We start from the raw sequence: 20,557 nt of genomic DNA on the forward strand, positions 1-20,557 counted from the left end.
CTTATTGAATACTCCTACTACTTATTTTCAATATATTTTCCAAACATATAATAAATAAGAGTCATATAGTAAATTATCATGTTATTTATTATTTCTCATAAGATGTGCCAAGTCAATAGTGGACAAGTAAACTTGAATGGAAGGAGTAATAGTTGCATAACTAATGCAATGGTTGGTTAGCAGTATTAGATAATACTTGTACTAAGTTAAGCGAGAATTTATAAATTATTTTAGTATATGCGATAAAGATATTCAAAGACAAAAAAAAAGTAAATAATTCATGTGTAACTCATCTCAATCACTTCTTAACAATCTCTTCATTATTAATCTCTGCAAAAACAATATAACTAGCATATGAATCAATATCCTTTAAAGTTTTTGTCTCTAATAATATTTAAACTATCTTGTGATTTTCCCCCCACTTTATTGAATGCTAAATCACAATCTTCAATGTGTTTCATTAGCTCCGTATCATAATCATTGTAATCACTATTATTTCTTGGCTGGTAAATGAAAAGCTGAAAGCGGAAAGGTTTCTTTTTTGTTTATTAAAGTGAAAAGTGCTTCTTTTGTTAACTCTACTTAAAATCTCCTACTTTGATTTGCTAATGTTACGGACTGAATGAAGATGGACGAAAAGAAAGGATTGGCAGTTTGGTTGATAGGGCCTATTCCCTGTCTCAATTTGAATGTCCACTTTTGGCATGCTAAGATTACTAATAGAAGAGTTGGAAATTGAGTTGTTTAATATCTACCCTTTTATATAGTTAGTTGATATTGATGAGAAAGAATGGTAGACTCCAAGTTTCACGAGCTGAGAACCTTGAATTTGTAGAACTTGTTTACTTCCAATATCAACAAACGTTGACCAAGTAATTAATTTTATGAATAGCCAGTAACATGATAGGAAAATTCATAATACATGGATCGAAGTGGGTAACTTAAATTTTACAAGTGTTTTCGCAAGTGATCTTAGACTTTAATAATATGATATAGGGTTTTACTCGGATAAAATAACAACATTGCCTTAAAAGTTAAACCATTAAAGCATATCTATTTTATAGACAATTTGCTGAACGGACTAGTTGCTTATATATAGAAGAAAGTTGACTACTTACATTCAATTTCCCATATGAAGTTCGTACATTCGAATCGGAACAACAACAGACTATATCTAAACGTAAGAAAGTTTGGTTACTGTGACATTCTCAAGAAGAAACATAACTACATCAAGCTCTGGTCAGGTAGCAAATTAAAGAATGTCCATATTGTACTTGTGAAAATTGTACTCCAAACCCACCATATACTATCATGTTAAAGCAACTCCGTTAAAACCTTAATCATACAACAGAACACTCTAGGCCAACATTTCTCGAGTGTAGGTACAGAAGATCCTATCCACAAAATTGGATCTCCGGGCAGTTGGATGAAGGGAGGAAAAATAACAAGCTACGGGAAAGCATGACCTCACAAATCTGACAATGTCTCACTAAACCAATCTGAAAGACGCTTCATTTTCACTGAAAGCTCTCTATTTTTGGCAAAGTAAGCCTCACCATTTGCTAGCATCACAGAGAAATCATGCTTCATTGCTTCCAAGCTTCTATAATAGTTGTTCTCTAACCTTAACTGGATTATATCAGGTGATAGAGGAACAGGGAACCTGCAAAGAGGAAATCATTTATCGCATTGGGTCCATTAATTGTGTATGCCAAGCAACCGTGCAACAAACATATGTCCAAAGATTGAAAAAACAATTATTGCAAAACTCACCCCCCCCCCCCCCAAAAGAAAAAGAAAAAAGAAAGAACATAGACACCCCTGCAAAGTTAAATGAGAATATAGTATCGAAAGAGGCTAGTTTTACTCCTTTTTTTGTGAGTAAACGGGGTTTTTTTTTTTTGGGGAGGGGGGGGGGGGTTCTGAGGATGATATAGGGTTTCTTATTGAAATTCTTCAACTTCTGCAAAGCAACACAAACAATGTAAAAAGAGTACCTATTCACAAAATCCAGTTTTCCAGCAACTTGTTTCAATTTTAGAATCCCAAAGAAATCCTGTAACATGCACACAACAGGGTCAGCTCTGATGCTATGAACTACAAAGTTCAGTTATTACTTCAAGGCATAGACAATTGAAAAGATTAAAACCTGATTTCTGCTTGCTGAATGCAGTAGCTCGGTGATAGAAGACAAAACTCTGTTTTTGCTTTCCAAGTCAATATGAGGTTGCTCCCATGAACTATCTATATCATGTAGTTCCCAAGGACTATGAGGATGGGGTTCTGATTCGTCTTTGTATAGGATACCGCATCTTTCCCATGGACTGTCAGGAAACTGGTCAGATTTGGCTTTTACAGAAACTACCCGACCTTCCCACCACCTACCACCTTGATCACTCTCATCCCTCCACCAAACAAGACATTTGTCTCTGTATGACCAATTTCTCTCCATTGCAGTCTCATACCGAGATCTCTCAATAATGAAGTCAGGGAAGTTAACTAGTTCAGACAGTTTTAGCTTAAACTTCTGTCCAAAGACGGGGGAAGTGCTATCTATGAACTGAAGTGTAACTTTACAGCAACTCTCACCAGAGCCAGGAAGAGTTGCGTAATTAAGATTCTCAACCAAACAAAATTCCACAGCTCGGAATACAGCTGCATTCTTTGTCCAAGGACCAGGCTCCAATGAATCGCTATATTCTATATATTCTTGATGCCCCTGAATTCAAGGAATACCAAGTGACATTATCATAAAAAAACCAAAATGGGAAAAACAGGAAAGAAGGGGCTACGATTAACCAATAGAAATTATGTAATGCACCTGTCGGAAGTATACTACTTCATCGCCTATCTGAGGAATGTAGCGGTAACCCTCTTCATGCTCTGACAATAGCAGCCAATTCATTTTTTTTACTGCCTTATTCAAGCTCATTCCAGCTGAGAAAACATTTTCCGCCCTGGAAGAATGCTCTTTATTGTCTGTAGATGACCGGTTGGACACATTAGCTGAAGTCCTTCCTAATGGCAGAAAACCCGTAGCCCTCTTGGTCAGCTTTTCTGCATTTCTTGATGAACCTACAGCTACATGGTTCTCTCTTATCTTTACGTCATCTTTCCTGAATGCTGTATCTCTTGACATTGCAGTAAATCTTAAGGATCTCTTTCTACGTGCTGCATCAGTAGCGGCATGAGGGAATTCAGAACCTGATTCATCATGATCAATACAAGCATCGGAAGTACTTCCACTAATATCATGACTGCGAAGTAAGCGCCTTCTAGATCCATGAGACTTGCTTCTGTCAACAGTATCGTCCGTCAGTACACCCCAATGCAATTTCTGACCGAATCTATCAGGGCCATTGTCTGTTTCTGGCACTTCCGGAACTTGGTTTTGTTCCAAATGGGAAAAGATTTTAGATGTTGATTCATCTCCACAATAAGCATCTGTAGGACGATTAAATTCACAATGAGCTTGAGAATCCCTGGAAACTTTCTTTGCTTTTATCTTTATTATGGTTGTCTTCACTCTAGGTTTTGGGTTTACTTCAGGATTGTCGTTGGTGGTAGTCAGCTTGTTTGATCCTGGACCGATGCCTATTTGCTGTGGCTGATGACTAGGTGACGATGACAACTGAAATAATGAACTTTTACCACCTCCTGAGGAACATGCTGCATCTCGTGGACCATTTCCAGCAGTCGATCTGCTAGCTTCAAGCTGTCCCCGATTTGTTTGAGCCTCAGTTATTAAATTATCGGCCAGACTTTGGATATCTACACTGGCAGAAAAATTGGCATGCTCACCCAGAACACCTTTGTGTTCCTTGTCATTAACCATAATACCAGTTTTATTGTATTTCTCAGACAGTTCCATGCCAATTTCATCTGCAGAGTATGATCCTGGCTCCTTTAATCTAAGGTTAACCAGATTATCTTCAATTATCTCTTCACTAGCTTGAGAAGAACGTGACTTATCAGCTTGGTCACCACACTGAGTTGCAGTGTCTTTTGATAACTCAAGCTTCTTAGCATCACGAATTTTCAATTTCAGGACTAATCTCCTTTTGTTCTCACCGTTTGTTTGAGGTTCAGCAGATTTAGGAGGTACATCCACAGATCCACCTGTTGAATAGTTCTGTTGTTTGCTCGGCAGCTTGTCATCAGATTCAATGCTCTGATCACTTGACCAACATTCTGGTGACTCAGTTTCCAATGAATCATCCTCAGAGCTACCTTCATCTTCTTCATCTGAAGAGCTGTCAGAATGATAACGGACAATAGCAGGATGTGCAGCTCCTCGCTGAGGTCTTAATGACTTTAGTTTAGTTGACTTCCTTTTAGTGGTAGCTTTTCGCCCATTTTTTGATTTCCTAGTTCTAAGACTTCTAGATGAAGTGCCAACATCGTCATCCTTAACTTTCTTCCTAAGACGTCTTCCAGATGATGTGACTTCCACCTGAAAAAAGATGCAAATGTTGCTCAGCCAGGGTAAATAAATAGGTATTCTGTTTGTGTTTGTGAAAGTCAGCGCTTACTTCTGATACAGATTTTTTCCTTTTTGATCTGCGCAGGCTATCTTTATGACTCCGTCTCATCTTCTCTTCTTCACTACACACTGAAGCGCTAGAAGAGCTGTCTCTTACACATTCATGTTCTCCTTCAGTAGAAACCTCTTCATTCATATTGTATTCTGAATCAGTCTCATCATTTAGAATATCATTATCTGGCTCCCAGAAAAGGGTATCGATAAACTCTGGCAGAGGTTCAGCTATTATGTCCAAGTCAGCCACGGGCAAAACATGGTACCCTAGGCTCAAATTAGCGTCTGTGCCTACAGAAAATTTAACTGAAGGAGGACGCCACTCAGTACCCAGAGCTCCCAAGCGGCGTCGCTGGTACATACTCTGGTATGGTTCAGGATATGGAAGCATACCTAGTATTCCAATTATTTCATGTTTGGAAAAACAAAACAAAAAGGCATTCATTACCATCATCTTGAAACTAACAAAAATGAGATCGAATGATGAAAGCAATTAATATCTACTTGCGTCACAAAGAAGATCTTGCATGTTCCTCCGATACGGAGCTAGCTGTGTCTCCTGCAACAGGTGAACAAATGCCTGCTGTTAATACTTCAGGAAACTTAGCAAACTTATACAAGATGCAACAGCTGTAGGGTTCAGCTGACAGATTAGATCATTGCATGTATTACTCAGATAAGTTACACCAAAACTCCAAGTAGTAAAATCAAATGGCAGAACTTAAATATGGTAAAACAACAAACCTTTTAATCAATTCGTCACTATAAACATGACCCACATTGACTACAGAGATTAATTCTAAATTGTTTGGAAAGATAATTAAATGGATTAAATACAGAGTGTATAAAATAATACTGTAGTTTCCAATGTCCAAACTTGGATTAGTCATTTAAAAAGATTTCATACCAAGTTTTAAGTAATGTCAAGTAATATTAGTTCTAATAGGATGGGTGGAGAAAAGAATGACATTAAGGAAAGAAATTTGATACTCTTTCTATTAAGTAGTAAAATCAAACGGCAGAACTTAAAAATGGTAAAACTATAAACCTTTTACTCACTTCGTCACTATAAACATGGCCCACATTGACTACAGAGATTAATTGTAAATTGTTTGGAAAGATAATTAAATGGATTTAAATACAGAGTGTATAAAATAATAGTTTCCAATGTCCAAACTTGGATTAGTCATTTAAAAAGATTTCATACTAAGAACCCGTTTGGCCATAAGAATTTTTTCACTTTTTTCGAAAAAAATTCACTTTTTCCGAAATCAATGTTTGGCCATAAAATTTTTAATTTTCACTTGAGGATGAATTTTGAAATTTTTCGAAAATTTGAAAAACTCCAAAAAGTTGTTTTTCAAAATTTTCACTTAGATCACTCACAAAACTTCAAAACCAACCCAAAATTATATTCATGTCCAAACACAACTCTAATTTTCAAATACCATTTTCACTTGAAAAACTTTGTCACTTTTTTTTTGAAATTTTACAATTCTTATGTCCAAACGCCCGCTAAGTTCTAAGTAATGTCAAGTAATATTAGTTCTAATGGGATGGGTGGAGAAAAGAATAACATTAAGGAAAGAAATTTGTCAAAGGACAAAAAAGAAAAATAGGTCATAATTCAGGAATCGAAGGAGTGAACTAGTATGTCAAAACTAAAGGTACCTGATCAAGAACGTTCCCCTGCGCATCCTGGATGAGGGGTCGGTAATCCCCAAGGAAGAACTGTTGAAAAGTTACAGCCTCACGATAACATACAGTAACTGTTAAATGCTTAAAACTATGATGAGAATGAAAAAGAACGCCTCATATACCTGATCATATTTAGCGTCCTTTTGAGACTCGCCTTGGCCTGTATTTAATAAATATATTTGTCCAACATCATCAGAAAGAACAATTGATGTTCCATCCCTTTTCACAAAGAAACAGCAGATCTCCACACAATCAGTAACTTTGCATTTCAAATAAAGCAAAGAGCATTTGCACAAGTTAGCAAATCTAATCTGAAATGGAACTGAATAAGTTATTAATTCTGAAGTCAGGATAGGATTGGCGTTCTTTTATGGCCCAAAAGCAGAAAGCTCTCATGATGTCTAAAATTAGTAGCACATGAAGGAATCACCATATATATAGGCAAAGAAACTTTACAAGTCAAATATCAGAGATGTAGGAAAAATTACGAGCTCCTCTTTAAAATACTTACTGTGAAAACTTTCCATCAACCAACTTAAAGCGTCCTATATCATATGTGCGGATGGGGATCCCCTCCCATATCTGGAAATAGATATAGCAAGAGTTCAACAAATGAGCTACTTGTGTAAAAGGATGTAATACAATCAAACACAAGAACCAGAAACCTACATCCCACAGGATGGTTTTCCCATCATAACCAGCACTCATTGCGATTCTGGGGTTGAAAGGATGAACATCCAGAACATAAGTCTACAAGAGGCAAACAGTTAGCATTAATTACACCAGATAGAGCTTTTATAATGGGTGTGGGTGGGGCGTTGGGGTTGAGGAACGGTATCAGGAATTCGTTCCAGAGTTGGGCGAACAACATAATTATTTAAAGTTTATTACAACCAAGAAAGTGAAATAAACCGCCATTAAGAATTGCATGACTCTTCTACACTACCCAACCAAGAAATTAGAAAATGGTGGACGCAAGCTGAGAAAAAAGTAACCAGTGAACACATGCTGCTACATGGAGCTAAAGTGAAAGTTTCTCAAAAATGTATACCCAAGATGACACAGGAAAATGTAATAAAAACCTAAGCAGAATTCAGAAATATCAGCCTAATCATAGTCAAAAATAACTTACAGACTGTGTGTGACCAGTCAAGGAGTGCACCAAGCTACCATCAATAGCATTCCAAACGCAAATTCGGCAATCTGCATAAGTTCACCTTATGAGGATCGAAAATTACAAATTCAAGCACAAGAAATCTTCTGCTTTGAAATAAGAGCATAATATGAATCAACAACCCAAGTGGAGGTGTTTTTCTTTCTAACAGGAACCAAGATGACCATGATTTCATATTCTACGAAGTTTAAATTTGACTCTCGACGAATAAGTATCAATTTTGTTTTGCTATCCTTGCAGGTGCTTAGGCAAAGAGCCGCACTTCTAAGAGTCCAGTTTCTAAGGGGTTGCCTAGTTGTTTTGAGAAAGGGTAAGTATTATATATGTAGCACAAAATGTGCTTGAATATTTACAAGATATTTCCGCTCTCACATCAGTAACCCTTCTAACACATCATCTAGCAAAGATTCTACATCACTACTCAGTTCTTATTTACATCACTAGTTGCACACATATAGCACAAAGCCCATGTCGGATATGACCGGACACGACTCTCAGAGAACTCTTAAGAGACATAGTTCGCAGCTCTTTTAATCATGACAAATTTACTAGGAAGTCATTCTATTACTTTGCAGACGTGTTAGTACCGTGCTATACTTAAAAGACCATGAGGAATTATCCTCCATAATGCACCTCGATTATTCTCAGCTCACACATTTATCTACTTGCTGAAAGAAATAAGTTCCTATCCCAGCATTTTTTTCCATAAGCTTCATTTGCCTGCATTACTCTGATGGGTGTAAACTTAAGCCCATGCCAGGCACCAACATGTCCTATAATAGTATCAACTTGATATCGGTTTCCAATGTTTAAAATCTTGAAAATACCTCAAATGCAACTTCAATAAAACATTTGTCAACCAAAAATTTTCAACTAGCTATTACCTATTCCAACAGACATCCCTGTATGCAAACCAGAAATAAAGATTTAACATGAAGTTGAACGTTACACAGTATCTACTCCATACTTGCTAGAACTAGATGTCTGATAACGTGTGTGAAACAAGGGCAAAAATTGGCGGGTGCTCTACAGCAGTAGAGCAAGATTGTATTATTAAAGGCGACAATAAATCAGTAACCAACGGAAAGTAATAAAGTATCCATAGCTCCAGTATACCTGTCAATATCATTCTGAATTCCTGATATGATTTGGGTCCATTATAACATTAAAAAAGTCATCTATTTACTCATTATCAACATGCATTGCTCGTTAGTGTCACGACATACTCCTACTAACAAGCTTGTGAATGTGCATTCATGCCTGTTAAGAATCAACTTTGTATATGGTATAACGGGTCAACAACTAGATGCTTCACTTCACAAACACCAAACTTTAATAGGAAAGAAATGAAATTTTCATCCCATAATCATATTTAAAATAGTTTTGAATTCTATGTTGTTCGGACTCTTCAAAACCCTTGCCGCACCTGTGTCGACACGAAAGGTGTGGATCCACACCAGATTTACTTACCTTGGGTACTTTGACTACATTCCATGACCGAGAAGTATAAATTGATTGGGTAGTTGGTTTGATATTTGGGTTTATGTCAAATATATAAACATAGTTATATTATGTTTTTCTATTATGCGAGATATCTTATGAATAAAATATTAGGTGTCTATAAAGAATTAATTGTTATTAGTTTTAGTTCAATAACTTTAACTAATCGAAGTATATACTTTATATGTTACATTTATTTACCGTATCCCAGCACCCGTATCCGCACTCGAATGCATACCCCCCAATCCTAAACTTTATGTGATCAAGAATCCGATCTGTAGGTCCGCACCCGTATCGATACCCGCACCCGAGTCCGAGCAACATAAGCTTTGATGAAATAAAAGTATGTTCCAATGCGAAACTTTTGAACTGAATATGCAATTAAGATAAGATACCCATTATAGCAGCCAGTACAAAGCGATTATCCAGGCTCCATACTATCATGTTAACACCACGAGGAGTAGGGCGAAATCTCTGTCGTGGCCCTCCTCGAGGAGGCTGTGGTGGCATTGGCGGGGGAGGAACTTTAAGATGATATGCCTTACCCCAAGAACGTCCAAGTTTTCCCTGAAAGGATTAGAACATTAATAGTCAGAAAGCACCAGCACAGAGAAATATGTACACTTAATGATGATACACTAGGGCAGTTAGACTTAGTCCCAATTTACAGATGTAATGATGTGTATATTAGTCCCACACATCAGGTTAAGTACTGCATACATTCTGTAGTATGCCTATAAAAGAATACATGCATAATTTTAGGCCTGTATTCTTTCTCTTATTTCTCATAAATAAATCCACGAGAAATCTAGAAGTTGAACACCAATTATCTCAACTTATTCCACGAAAGAAATCAAATTGATGCAGCCAAGAACTCACATGGGACGACTTGCGTGGTTTTGTGGTCCAAATAATTGCACTTCCATCCCGAGAACAAGTGACTATGTTGTCATGGCTAAACCTGAATAATTGAGTTTTAACAAACACAATTACACAAATTAATGCAACTTCTCCCATCAGTCAATTTGACAGACCAAACTCTATTTTATGTTTAACCACGAGTTAACTATAGCTGATAAAAAGGATATTAGGAACATAATGAGATCATTTGAACTGTGGAAAAAGACATTCACAAACCAAGAGTTCCTAAATTTTGGAATGCAGTCCTCCACAAATGAATCAGAAGTTGAAGATCGTGAAGCAACTGCACAGCCACTGCATAAAAGAATTGCAAGTAAGATAGTGATGACGTTTTTAAGGGAGACAACATGGCTGCACCAACCTGAACTGTACATAGTTGACATCATTTTCATGACCAGATAATGTATCTATTTCATGATTTAGTTCCTCGGGGCGATCTGGGGAGAATTTACAAGCACTCCAGACCTGACGATGAATCATTTTTGTGAATCCATACAATATCATCATCCCAGTAATAGAAAAAACAACGAAAATAAGTCTTGAGTACACCAAAAACTTTCACATCGTTCACATTCTTAACATTTCTTGCATACTTCACACGGTAAACTCCATGTTTAAGTGTTACCGAAAGTTTCATATTGCCGGGTAACAACCACTCAAACATGGGTTTTGCCATAAATAGGTTAAATAATACTCCTTAGGTCAGACATTAATTAGAGGACTTTGATAAAGAAAGCTCAGAAGATCTATTATATCTGTCAGGTAAACTATACTAAGAGATTAATAAAATATTACCTTATCAAAAGAAAAGGTAAATTACACTAAGAGCTTATTGACTAATAACGAAAATTTCTCGTATCCCTGTTTATCTTAATAATGGAGATTTGACAGGGTTATAGTAGAGCATAACATTTTATGCTTGTGCATACCCTCGCTAAAGTATCAGAGCTGCCAGTGACAAAGACAGTTCCATTGGCATTGTATGCACAACACAAAATTTGATGGTTATGTGATGTATTACTTGAGGACTGAATGTTGGTTATTGCGGGAGCACTGCTCTTCACTGCATAAAACAAAAATCCATTAACAAGCTTGCTAACCAACACTAAACATTATCAGACAAATAACGTGTTCTCAGCTAACCAGAAACGTTATCCTTTGGCCTCGGCGAGTAAACGCGTGGAACACACTGGGAATACCTAGCATCCCAAATGCGACAAGTTCCGTCATCTGATGACCTACCGATAGGAAACAAAAACACAAGAGAAGTAACTCACACATCCATGAAGTAAGTCATCCTAAACCCCATGTTACTTAACAAGAAACTTTAATAGACATGAATACAGATTAAAGTGATTTCTCTGTCGATTGTATAGCCTAGTGTAAAATGTTTACTAGCTTTCTTGTGTGTTTAGTCTAAGGCTCCCATATCCTCCATCTAATGCTTTCAGTAGTCCGCTAACTCAAAGGAAGTTTTATAGAGGAATTTTTTAGAAGGAATTTTTATAGAGGAATTTAAAAATAAATAATAAGAAAAACTACATTTTATCTGTTGCTTTAACATAAATACAAAAACATGCACTACCTGGCATACAGCTAGACATATATGTTCAAGAGTTTCTTAAAACAACATATTGTGATGTAAAAATTCCTACATTATGAGAACCAAACAGCTTAGTATAGAGTTGCAGTACAGACAAAAACACAATTTGTGTATATTTGAGGGCTGTCTGAGATCAACTGAGACCTCCAGATAAGTCTCTGTATTTATAAATATACAATGCCACATGGATAAAAGAGGAAATAAAGCAACGAATACAGGACCTTGGTGCGGAGCATGTTCAGATTGGAACTGGGGATGCGCATGAGAGGTGCTTATGGGATGGAATAAGAGAAGGGAGAGAAGGACAAGGAGAGCATGCGATCCTTTTGAGCCTTTTTGATAAGTAAAGGTAAAGTAGCTCCTTTAGAGCTTACGTGGACAATATGGCAAGAGAGAAATAGGAGCGCATCTGAGGGAGTAGAATACTCTTTTGAATTAATTAGTGGAACATGTTTATTCTGTGAATTCTTTGAGTTATTTTGATATTCCAGTTATCGTTGATGTTTTTTCATGAGTTATTGTTGATGACCAGATGAATTTGTAGAGTCAAGCTTTGTTACAAGATTATGTAGAAGTACTTTTTGTGCAGGCCTAAAAAGTGGGATTTCCCATCACATCATTAAAATTTGAACTTCGTAAAATCTCTTAAAACTAGGACAAACAACGAAAGAATTAAAACTAATCAAAAAAAGAACAATAAGTTGAGTCTTAATCTTACTAGCTTACTGTAGGCACTCAGCCCTACTTAATTGCAGTGATGGATTAGTCCACAAATATTCCTTCCATTTCTTCTGCTATCATGTTAGTTTCTTCCATCGTATTACTCCCTCCATTATAAAATAGATAGCCAATTTGATCCAATGCAGAGGTTTCACAGAAGAACGTTTGAAAAGATTATTTTTCTCATAATGATGGTGTCCGTGCCAGCTTGCACGCACCTCGACTATTCTAACGGGTACCTACTACCTCCTACCAGTACAAGTACCAGGTAACTCTATTCACCAAAGCTTAGACAATACATCTTACCTTATCAAAAAAAAAAAAATTAAAACATGAGGAATGATTTTCTAGAAGGTAAGGAGGCTAATCACTAGGTGATGAATCGACTTCAGTTAAGAAGTAGTATTCTAATTCTGATGATGATTAGGATGAAGCTATAGAAACTTTTAACATATCAATTTGGCTGTTGAAACCATCTAGACAGTGTGCAATGCCGTATATAATTGATATATCAGAGAAATCAAATGCCAAAATCTGGAAAACCAGTGAGCTATAGCTTTTTTTTTAACCTTTGGGTGTGAAAAATTGGAGCCAGTGAAGAGAAAGAAATGAAGCTGTTTATGTCAGTTTAAGGATGTATAACTTCTCTCTTCAACAATGTGCTATTCTTTTTACTTTTTCTACTTCAAGTCAGTATGTGTTTCGTATCAAACAATTTGCTATAATAAATTTTACAGATGCATTGTCACTAATTGTTTGACTAAAAAAACTAGCAAAAGGAGATAAAAATGGTGAGATTGATGCATCATTTTTAAGTTGAAATATTAGTTGTAAAAATAGAAAGATACAAGACCACAATCACCCATGCGGCCCTCGTGTCTCAGAAAAAAAAAAGATACTCCAACAATTTCCAAATTCAGAAATTTGCAAATTTGTTATTTCCATAAGTCACAGTTAATCTGTTTGGTTTAATCAAATAGGGCTAGATCTCTTACGCATAATGATGCATCATGCCACTTCAAAGAGAAGGAGCAACAATAAGGATCAAGTCTTAGAGGTGGCTTACGATAGAAGCTGATACACAGAGCTAGGCCTTGGAGTAAATGCGATAGCAGTGACAGCTCCAGTGTGTCCACGCAAAACTGAAATAGGTAACCCATCTGGCAAACGCCACTGAAGTACAGAGAAAGTAGATAAGCCGCTCACTCTTCAACAGAAGATCTTCTTGCCCAAAATTATTACTCTTCAAAGAAAGCAAGAAGATGTCTGTCAAGTGGGAGGAGAATCTTACAACTCGAATGCTGTAGTCATTTGATGCAGACGCCACTAAAGCATTGTTTGAACTGACAGCCAAATCAGTGATGTCACCCTAATAGAATGACAAGCAAATAAGTGGAAAAAGGCAAAAACGCATTTCATAAGGAAGAACTGAAGTTGAAACTTCCGTGAACTTACTTCATGTCCTCGGCAACTAGCCAGGCAAAATCCAGTTTCCATTGACCAAATCTTGACAAGGCGATCATCAGATCCAGTAATCACATATCTTCCTGAGCGGTCAAATATTGCTAGACGATACAGAAAAAAGGCAGAGAAATTGAGTTGAAGGTTCGCATGTCATTTTGACTGACAATCCATTATATCTCTAATATGATAAGCCTTAAAGACTGCTAAATGTCTCTACAATAGAAAAACAGCAGCTATCTTTAAAACTACTAGTAGCATTCAATTTCTGGAATATCATGTATAGCAGACGAAGTTGTGTGTTTTATGACGTGCCCAGAATGAAAACCCATTTGAGAAAAAACTTTCAAGTGTCTAGATGCAGAAGCAAACTAGAAAGTTTAAAACTCATACCACAATAAACAGCATCCCTATGTCCCCTTAGTTTCTTTATGGTTTGCATCTTCTGAACCATAGTTGACGGCTTTGCAATAGCATAACTTGCAAGACGAATAGATGGAGCACGGTGATGTTTTGGGAAACCACCTCCAATCTCTCTCAAACTTAGACCATGCACCTGATTAGCCTGCATGTGTGGCCAACGGAGGTATGAAGGAAGGGATTGAGCCTGCTTATTTACTCCGTTTCTCTCACCTGTCCATCACATATTAAAACTTATATAAACAGAAAAACCTAGACTGCCAACAGAACATAAATATCATGCTACTTAAGAGAGAGAGCAGAAAAGGGAGAGGAACAATGTACAATAAGATCACAGTGCAAATAATAAAGCTAGTTTTTGAAGATATAGTAGTTTGGAAAGCTTTCCTGGATAACTTAGCTCACCAAAACAAATTGATGATAGTACATCGTTCACAATCAAAGATGCAGAATACTTGCCAAAAGAATTTTTTTTATAGGAAGAAAGCACCTATAAGCTGCTTTAGAGTGAGACACCTTATAAAGCCAAAGAAACACACAAATTCAAATGCAATACAATCCCCAAAATTCTACTCAGTAAATTGTGGTATTCTTCTTCTGGCTTATCCTCTGTTGGCCAAAACGAGTACCGAAGCTATAGTTGAAGTGAATAGTGATAGTGTATGTCAGTCCAAGAGTAGAGAGATAAAGTTAATCTTGTAATATGCTTGGACTCCAGTTAGTATATAGGTTCACTATCCAGTGACATGAATCTGAAGAAATGTTGGATAGTGCAGGGAAGAGGTTTATATTTCAGAAAGGTGGACATATACACGGCACATGCCCGAAAGGAGAGTAGAGAAATTAATTAAGGATGAAAGGAGTTGTTTAAACCAAAAAAAAAGATAGTGAAAAAGAGAAAATTGAGACATGTGTAGGTCGTTTTACAAAAGAATATTTATTAGATCTTAAACCATCATAAAATTACTTACAAGCCAAAAGAGAAAAAGGCCCAGATCCAAGTAGCGTGGGGACATCAGCAGCACCCGGGGCATCTCCCCCACCACATTGCAATGGAGGACCCAAACTCAGCAGCAGTTGTTTAAGCAACTTTACTAAGTGATCCTTTTCAACATGAGGATACCTATCATCAGCAAACTAAAGGTTTAAATGACAAAAGATCAGGAATGTGAATTAACTGTTTTAGCAGAAACAGATGGATAATATACGGGGTTTTCCCCTACTTATAATAAAATTATTTACCTTTGCAAGAAAATAAGCAGAAATAGATGGAGAGTGGCATGTTAACCAGGTCAACTTTCCTAAGGACCCAGCACGCAACATTATAATCATTTTGAAAGCGTCACTAAGTATGAAGAATTCATATCTATATAAGCAAAAGATCTACTGCGAAAGCAATATATAGTATAATAGAAAAGTAGCTCATAATTAATTTGTAAAAAGAAAGTTTAAAATCTATAGGACTTAATCAGAATAGGTTGAAATTCTTTACCACAATTCATTTATCATATATTTGAAATAAATTCATAAAAGAATTGAACAAATGTATCCAGGGAGAATTCAATTTGAAGCAACTATTCCCTAGATCACATCTCGTGTACAAACACATAAAAATATTTTTACGAGGCACACCTTAGCACCAGATCTTCATAATTTAGAGGGAAAGAAACACCATTGTCATCGTCATCTCCACTGGGTACATCTTTTCTTGAATACCAAGTATGATATCTCCTAGGTAGAAGCTCATATTCCAAAAGTTCATCACGGAGTATCCCAAGCGTTTTTCGGCATGGCCCAGATGACAAAAAATGCATAATCAGAAAATAAACTTCTCTAAGGTCAATATTTACATCCTTCATTAGGGTATGTTCAGCAAATCTCGATTCTTCTTCAAATTGAGATTTTGTGTATACCCTATTCAGGAAACTTGTAGGTGCCATACTTGATAATGTAGCGCCATTTCTAGATGTACACTTCCCTGAATCCATCCTTTGTTAGCGAATAAATTGTCCACTCTGTGTATTCCTCTTCAAAATCAATTTTCTCGGAAGTAAATGCAGAAGTTCTCATAAACACTTCATGAAACATATTTTAACCACCACGAAACAGGGCGCACAAAGGTCACTATACAAGGTCAAAGAAGCACTTAAATATGATTCTTCCAAACATGTTATTCTCATGCAATGAATATATGACAAGACAATAACCCCCCCCCAAACCCCTTCCTTCCTTTTTCATTTCACCTTCACATTACAGCTGCATGGAAGTTATTATAATACTAATGTTACATCTCTAATCACAAGTATCACACTACAGAATTAACACATTTGCACACTAGCAGCAAGAAAAATAATGAAATCAGGATAGTGGCAAACCAACTAGAAAAAAATCTTTAGCAATTTCACACCTATTTTAGGGGAGTAGAAAAAATTAACCTGAAAGAACTCTAGGATTTGTATGAGACTTCAACCAACAACGTAGGAGAATATGTCGCGAACAAGTTAATGCATGAATTCCAAAATTTTATCATTCAATGAATGGAAACAGGAGGGGGGAGGGGGACAGGAACGAGGAGAGGTGCACAAAGCACGTTACATCAACTGAATAGGAAATAACGTTTTAGAGTTACACATGATTTTTTTTTATTGTTAGTTACACATGATATTTCCTTAACAGGAACTGGTGTGTTTTCATTTTGATTAGTAGAATAACTTAACACGGGTAATTCCATACTGCATAGGACTAGCTTGCAATTTCTTAACCACATAAGAACTCTTTATAGGTTAGGGGGAGGAGGGCTCTCCATCTTTCTCCCACTGCAGTAGACACTGAAGAACAGGTATGCCTACATCATCCTAATTGAGTACCGGCAACTCAATAACACACAATTTTCCACCAACCAAACAAGGAAAGAGTTAATTGGTTCACTCTTCAATGGAAAAAATCACTCCAAATTCAATCCACATTGGACACAAAAGGCAAGAAAAATCTGGATAATATGCAATACACTTCAAGCACCTGTTTCTTGCTTGTAACTGTTCTTTTTAATTATTAAAAGAGAATTTGCAAGTTATATGATGCCCATGACGGAGGGCGGGCCGATGACGGCGGGTCCAAGAGAAAGATTGGCAAGCTTCTAAGCTGGCAAACTTCAGAAAAAGGGGTGCACATAACACCTTAGGCGAATCCCACATCGGAATGGGAGAGGAAAGTGAAGAGCTTTATAAAGCACATAAAAGCAGGTTGCTAAGCATACCCACATGTCCTCAGCATAGATGGATAGAGAATTTCCAAAGATTCAAAATCAAACTGACATCAAATAGAGCGTAATTATGAATCAATCATGCATACAACTCAGTATCCTCGAGCTTTACCTCTTCTCTTACATCCTTAGTCCCCGGAAGACATCTTGCCAAAGAAGTCAGTAACTTGGTAGGAATTGTTCCCAAAAAAAAGGCCAGCAACTTGGTAGAAATAGATCACAGTAAAAACAGAACAATTAATGGCCTGTGTGGCAGGTCAAAAATTGCTTGATACATACAATTCACCCAAACCAACCAGCTAATGGACGATATGGACAACCTTATCATTATCTGATAATTTGAGCTTAATGATACACTATTTTTGAAGTGCAAAAGTATTGATGTGATATGTATTTCCTATTAGTCTAATTTAAAGCTTAATCACGATTTTTTCCTCTTATTTTTTCCCTTTGACTTATATTGTTTGTTATCTAATGGTGGGAAAGCACGAATTCAGTTACTTAACCTACAGCAGCTGAGGAATAATTTACTCGCTAGAAAGTCAGGGTTTATAACTGATATACCAGAATGGTGCAACTATTGTATTCCATAAATTTAATCACCGCTGGTGTTGGAGGTCATCATTTTAATTGTAACTCTCCTCTTCCTTTAGCATCATTAGTACTTACTATGAGAACATGATCTCTTCCCTGAGCTAATATGGCAAGGTTGAATGTGCCTGTCACACACTATGGATCCATCAAAAGGTACTAATTTCTTTGTGAAACCAAGCTTTTCCATTGTTAGAAGATCATTAGCATTGTTCTTGTTTAAGCTTCAAAAGGCACAGATACTGGGAGCCAAAAAAAAGTTAGGCTTGCTCTGAAACCTTTATCGGACTGAACAAAGCAGGAAAGCAGACAATTTTGGTAGAATTAATGCGTCGGAATGATTGACAAGATAAAATTGCCCTAGAGGAGGGCATGGGATTATAATCCACTCATTAGTCATTAACCCCTTGCAGATATAAAGAAGATGGACATGACATCTTCATTTTACGTCCTTCCATTTTCTCCTTTTCATACATCCCACACAGCTCTGGACAGATAGCAGATCCACAATAAATCCCTCATTGTATCCGCCTCAGGATCATAATCTATGGTTATTTGGCTTAACCATTAACTACCAAAAACTTTGCAAACATTAACATATACGAATTTAATAAACCTCAGAAAAGTTTATGCAGGAGGAAGTTAAATACTTTTTAAGTTATTAAACCATAAATATTTAATCTTTTCTTGAACAGGGCCATAAAGATTCATTTATTGAACAAGTAATAAACTAAGAAACCGTTTGATGTTTTCTAGAAATATTCAAAGTCCCCTGTTAAACCCAATAAGTGAAAATTACTCAAACCATAAGCTACAAAAGATCCCTCACACAAATTTGGTATCAAAATTCTCTAACAAGATAATGAATAGGACGCAAGAAAAAAGAAAAAAATTAAACTACAGAAACAACACAACATTCAGCCAATCATGTTAATGACTAAGCTATGTCATAATCCGAGGCTAGTTGTGATTGACTCTACGAATCCTCTATTTCCATTTCACTCTAGCTGACCCATTTCATTCCAATTACGATCAATAATTTGTCTTTTAAGGCAATTTCGGGTTCTCTAGAGATTCCCTAAATCTCATACTTATTTGTAAGTTAACAAGCAATTCTCTAACTAGATTAAAAATGACGTGTATGAATCCTCTATATCAATTCCGCTCTAGTTGACCCATTCCATTCCAATTGCGATACAATAATTGTTTTCTAAGGCAAATTAGGGTTCTCTCGAGATTCTCTAAATCTCACACTTATTCGTAAACTAACAAGAATTCTCTAACTGGACCCTATAGTGTATGAATCCTCTATATCAATTCCGCTCTAGTTGACCCATTTCATTCCAGTTATGATCAATAATTTGCCTTTTAAGGCAAATTAGGGTTCTCCGAATATTCTCTAAATCTCACACTTTTTTATTAAAAAATTAACATGCAATTCTCTAGCTAGATTAAAGATGAGCTGCATAACTAGTCATATATAATATCAAGAATCCTCTAAAGACAAATAATAAATCAGCCTAAAAACCCAAAGCACAGTAAGCTGGGATTTTCTTAGTCAGAAATTTTCAAATGAAAAAAATTAATAGGAACTAATATTAGATTAGCATCTCTTTTCCTCCCCTAGTTTAAATTTTTTATCACCAAAAAATAAAAAAACAGAAAACATGCAGCAAAGTATGTGCAATTTAGAGACCAAATTTGTCAAAGTAAAAGAAAGAAGTAGTTTGTTATGATTGACCTAAGAAAAATAGAGCAAGCTTATCCCCAGAAGAGCTGATGATTTTATAGGCAAGAAACTGACGAGCTAAAAGGGGTTCTGATTTAAACAGTGCACTTACTTTGCGGTAAATTCAGATGCAGATGTTCGCCCTCAGCCTCCAAATCACAGAAACTGTTTCCAAAGGAAATGGAAAGTTAGCTCTTTTTTGGGGACAACGAAGGAGAAATGTTTTTTAAGGAAAATAGAAAAGACAATACAGTGGTACTATGAATTCTGGCGATATGGCCAATCCAAAATTTGGAAAAAACGCAATTCCGTTTGACGCCGCAATTCCCCTACTTTGTTGGTAAAAAGTTAAAACCTTGTCTTTTCCTTTTCTTTATTTTAAGTTTTTTTTTTTTTTGAAATTGGACTTTCATATTTTATTAGAATGCACAAAATAAAAGTACAACTCCTATTAGATTAACTGCAGAGTTATCACAAAAAAAAAAATTATATTGGTAGCTATCAGACCAATTTGAGAGTGCGATTATTTTCATTGCATTTATTTTTTCTATTGCATTTTTTATAATTCTTTTTATTCCGAAAGTCTCCTTATATAAACTTCCCTTTTATCTAAAAATCAAATCGTATTTGTCGATTTCTTTAAGAAGCAGTCTATTGAATAGTTAAACTCTGCTCTAAAATTATACTAATTCAATCAATTATACTTTAATTTCAAACTAGTTTAGATTGATGATATAAATTATTTAAATATTTTGTTCTCTTTTTTAATAAAATTATTTATATTCCGCTATATTTGGGCATTTCATCCAATTTGTAATTATAAGGCAAATTAAAAGTTTTTCCACTTATATTTTTGCCATAAGTTCAATTAATTTGCATGGCTTATTTATAGGTCATTTGTCTTTTTTAGCAAAAGATAATTTGCATTGAATGTGTTTATT

At 36.0% G+C, this 20,557-nt stretch overlaps 1 protein-coding gene across 3 annotated transcripts; it reads right to left on the reverse strand.

Moving 5' to 3' along the window:
• Positions 1-1,092: 1,092 nt before the first annotated feature.
• On the reverse strand, positions 1,093-19,920 carry LOC107774669 (uncharacterized). Of its 3 annotated transcripts, none has more exons than XM_075237895.1 (24): positions 19,729-19,920; positions 15,667-16,109; positions 15,006-15,157; positions 14,008-14,247; positions 13,609-13,718; positions 13,445-13,522; positions 13,220-13,326; positions 10,974-11,068; positions 10,760-10,893; positions 10,192-10,295; positions 10,047-10,124; positions 9,789-9,870; positions 9,305-9,476; positions 7,368-7,438; positions 6,905-6,985; positions 6,747-6,817; positions 6,358-6,454; positions 6,209-6,268; positions 5,042-5,096; positions 4,533-4,930; positions 2,822-4,453; positions 2,150-2,719; positions 1,998-2,056; positions 1,093-1,663 (listed from the first exon to the last, which is right to left on the reverse strand). In XM_075237895.1, exons 2-24 carry the CDS (start codon positions 16,020-16,022, stop codon positions 1,468-1,470), a joined length of 4,998 nt encoding a protein of 1,665 aa, XP_075093996.1. In that variant the 5' UTR covers positions 16,023-16,109; positions 19,729-19,920; the 3' UTR covers positions 1,093-1,467. The 3 variants fall into 3 exon arrangements, with proteins under 3 accessions (XP_075093996.1, XP_075093997.1, XP_075093998.1); XM_075237896.1 differs by having other exon boundaries at positions 15,667-16,099; positions 19,729-19,918; XM_075237897.1 differs by having other exon boundaries at positions 15,667-16,077; positions 19,725-19,916.
• Positions 19,921-20,557: the final 637 nt, after the last annotated feature.

This window comes from Nicotiana tabacum, chromosome 19 (genome assembly GCF_000715075.1).
Source record: "Nicotiana tabacum cultivar K326 chromosome 19, ASM71507v2, whole genome shotgun sequence".
In the NCBI taxonomy this organism is placed as follows: Eukaryota; Viridiplantae; Streptophyta; class Magnoliopsida; order Solanales; family Solanaceae; genus Nicotiana; species Nicotiana tabacum.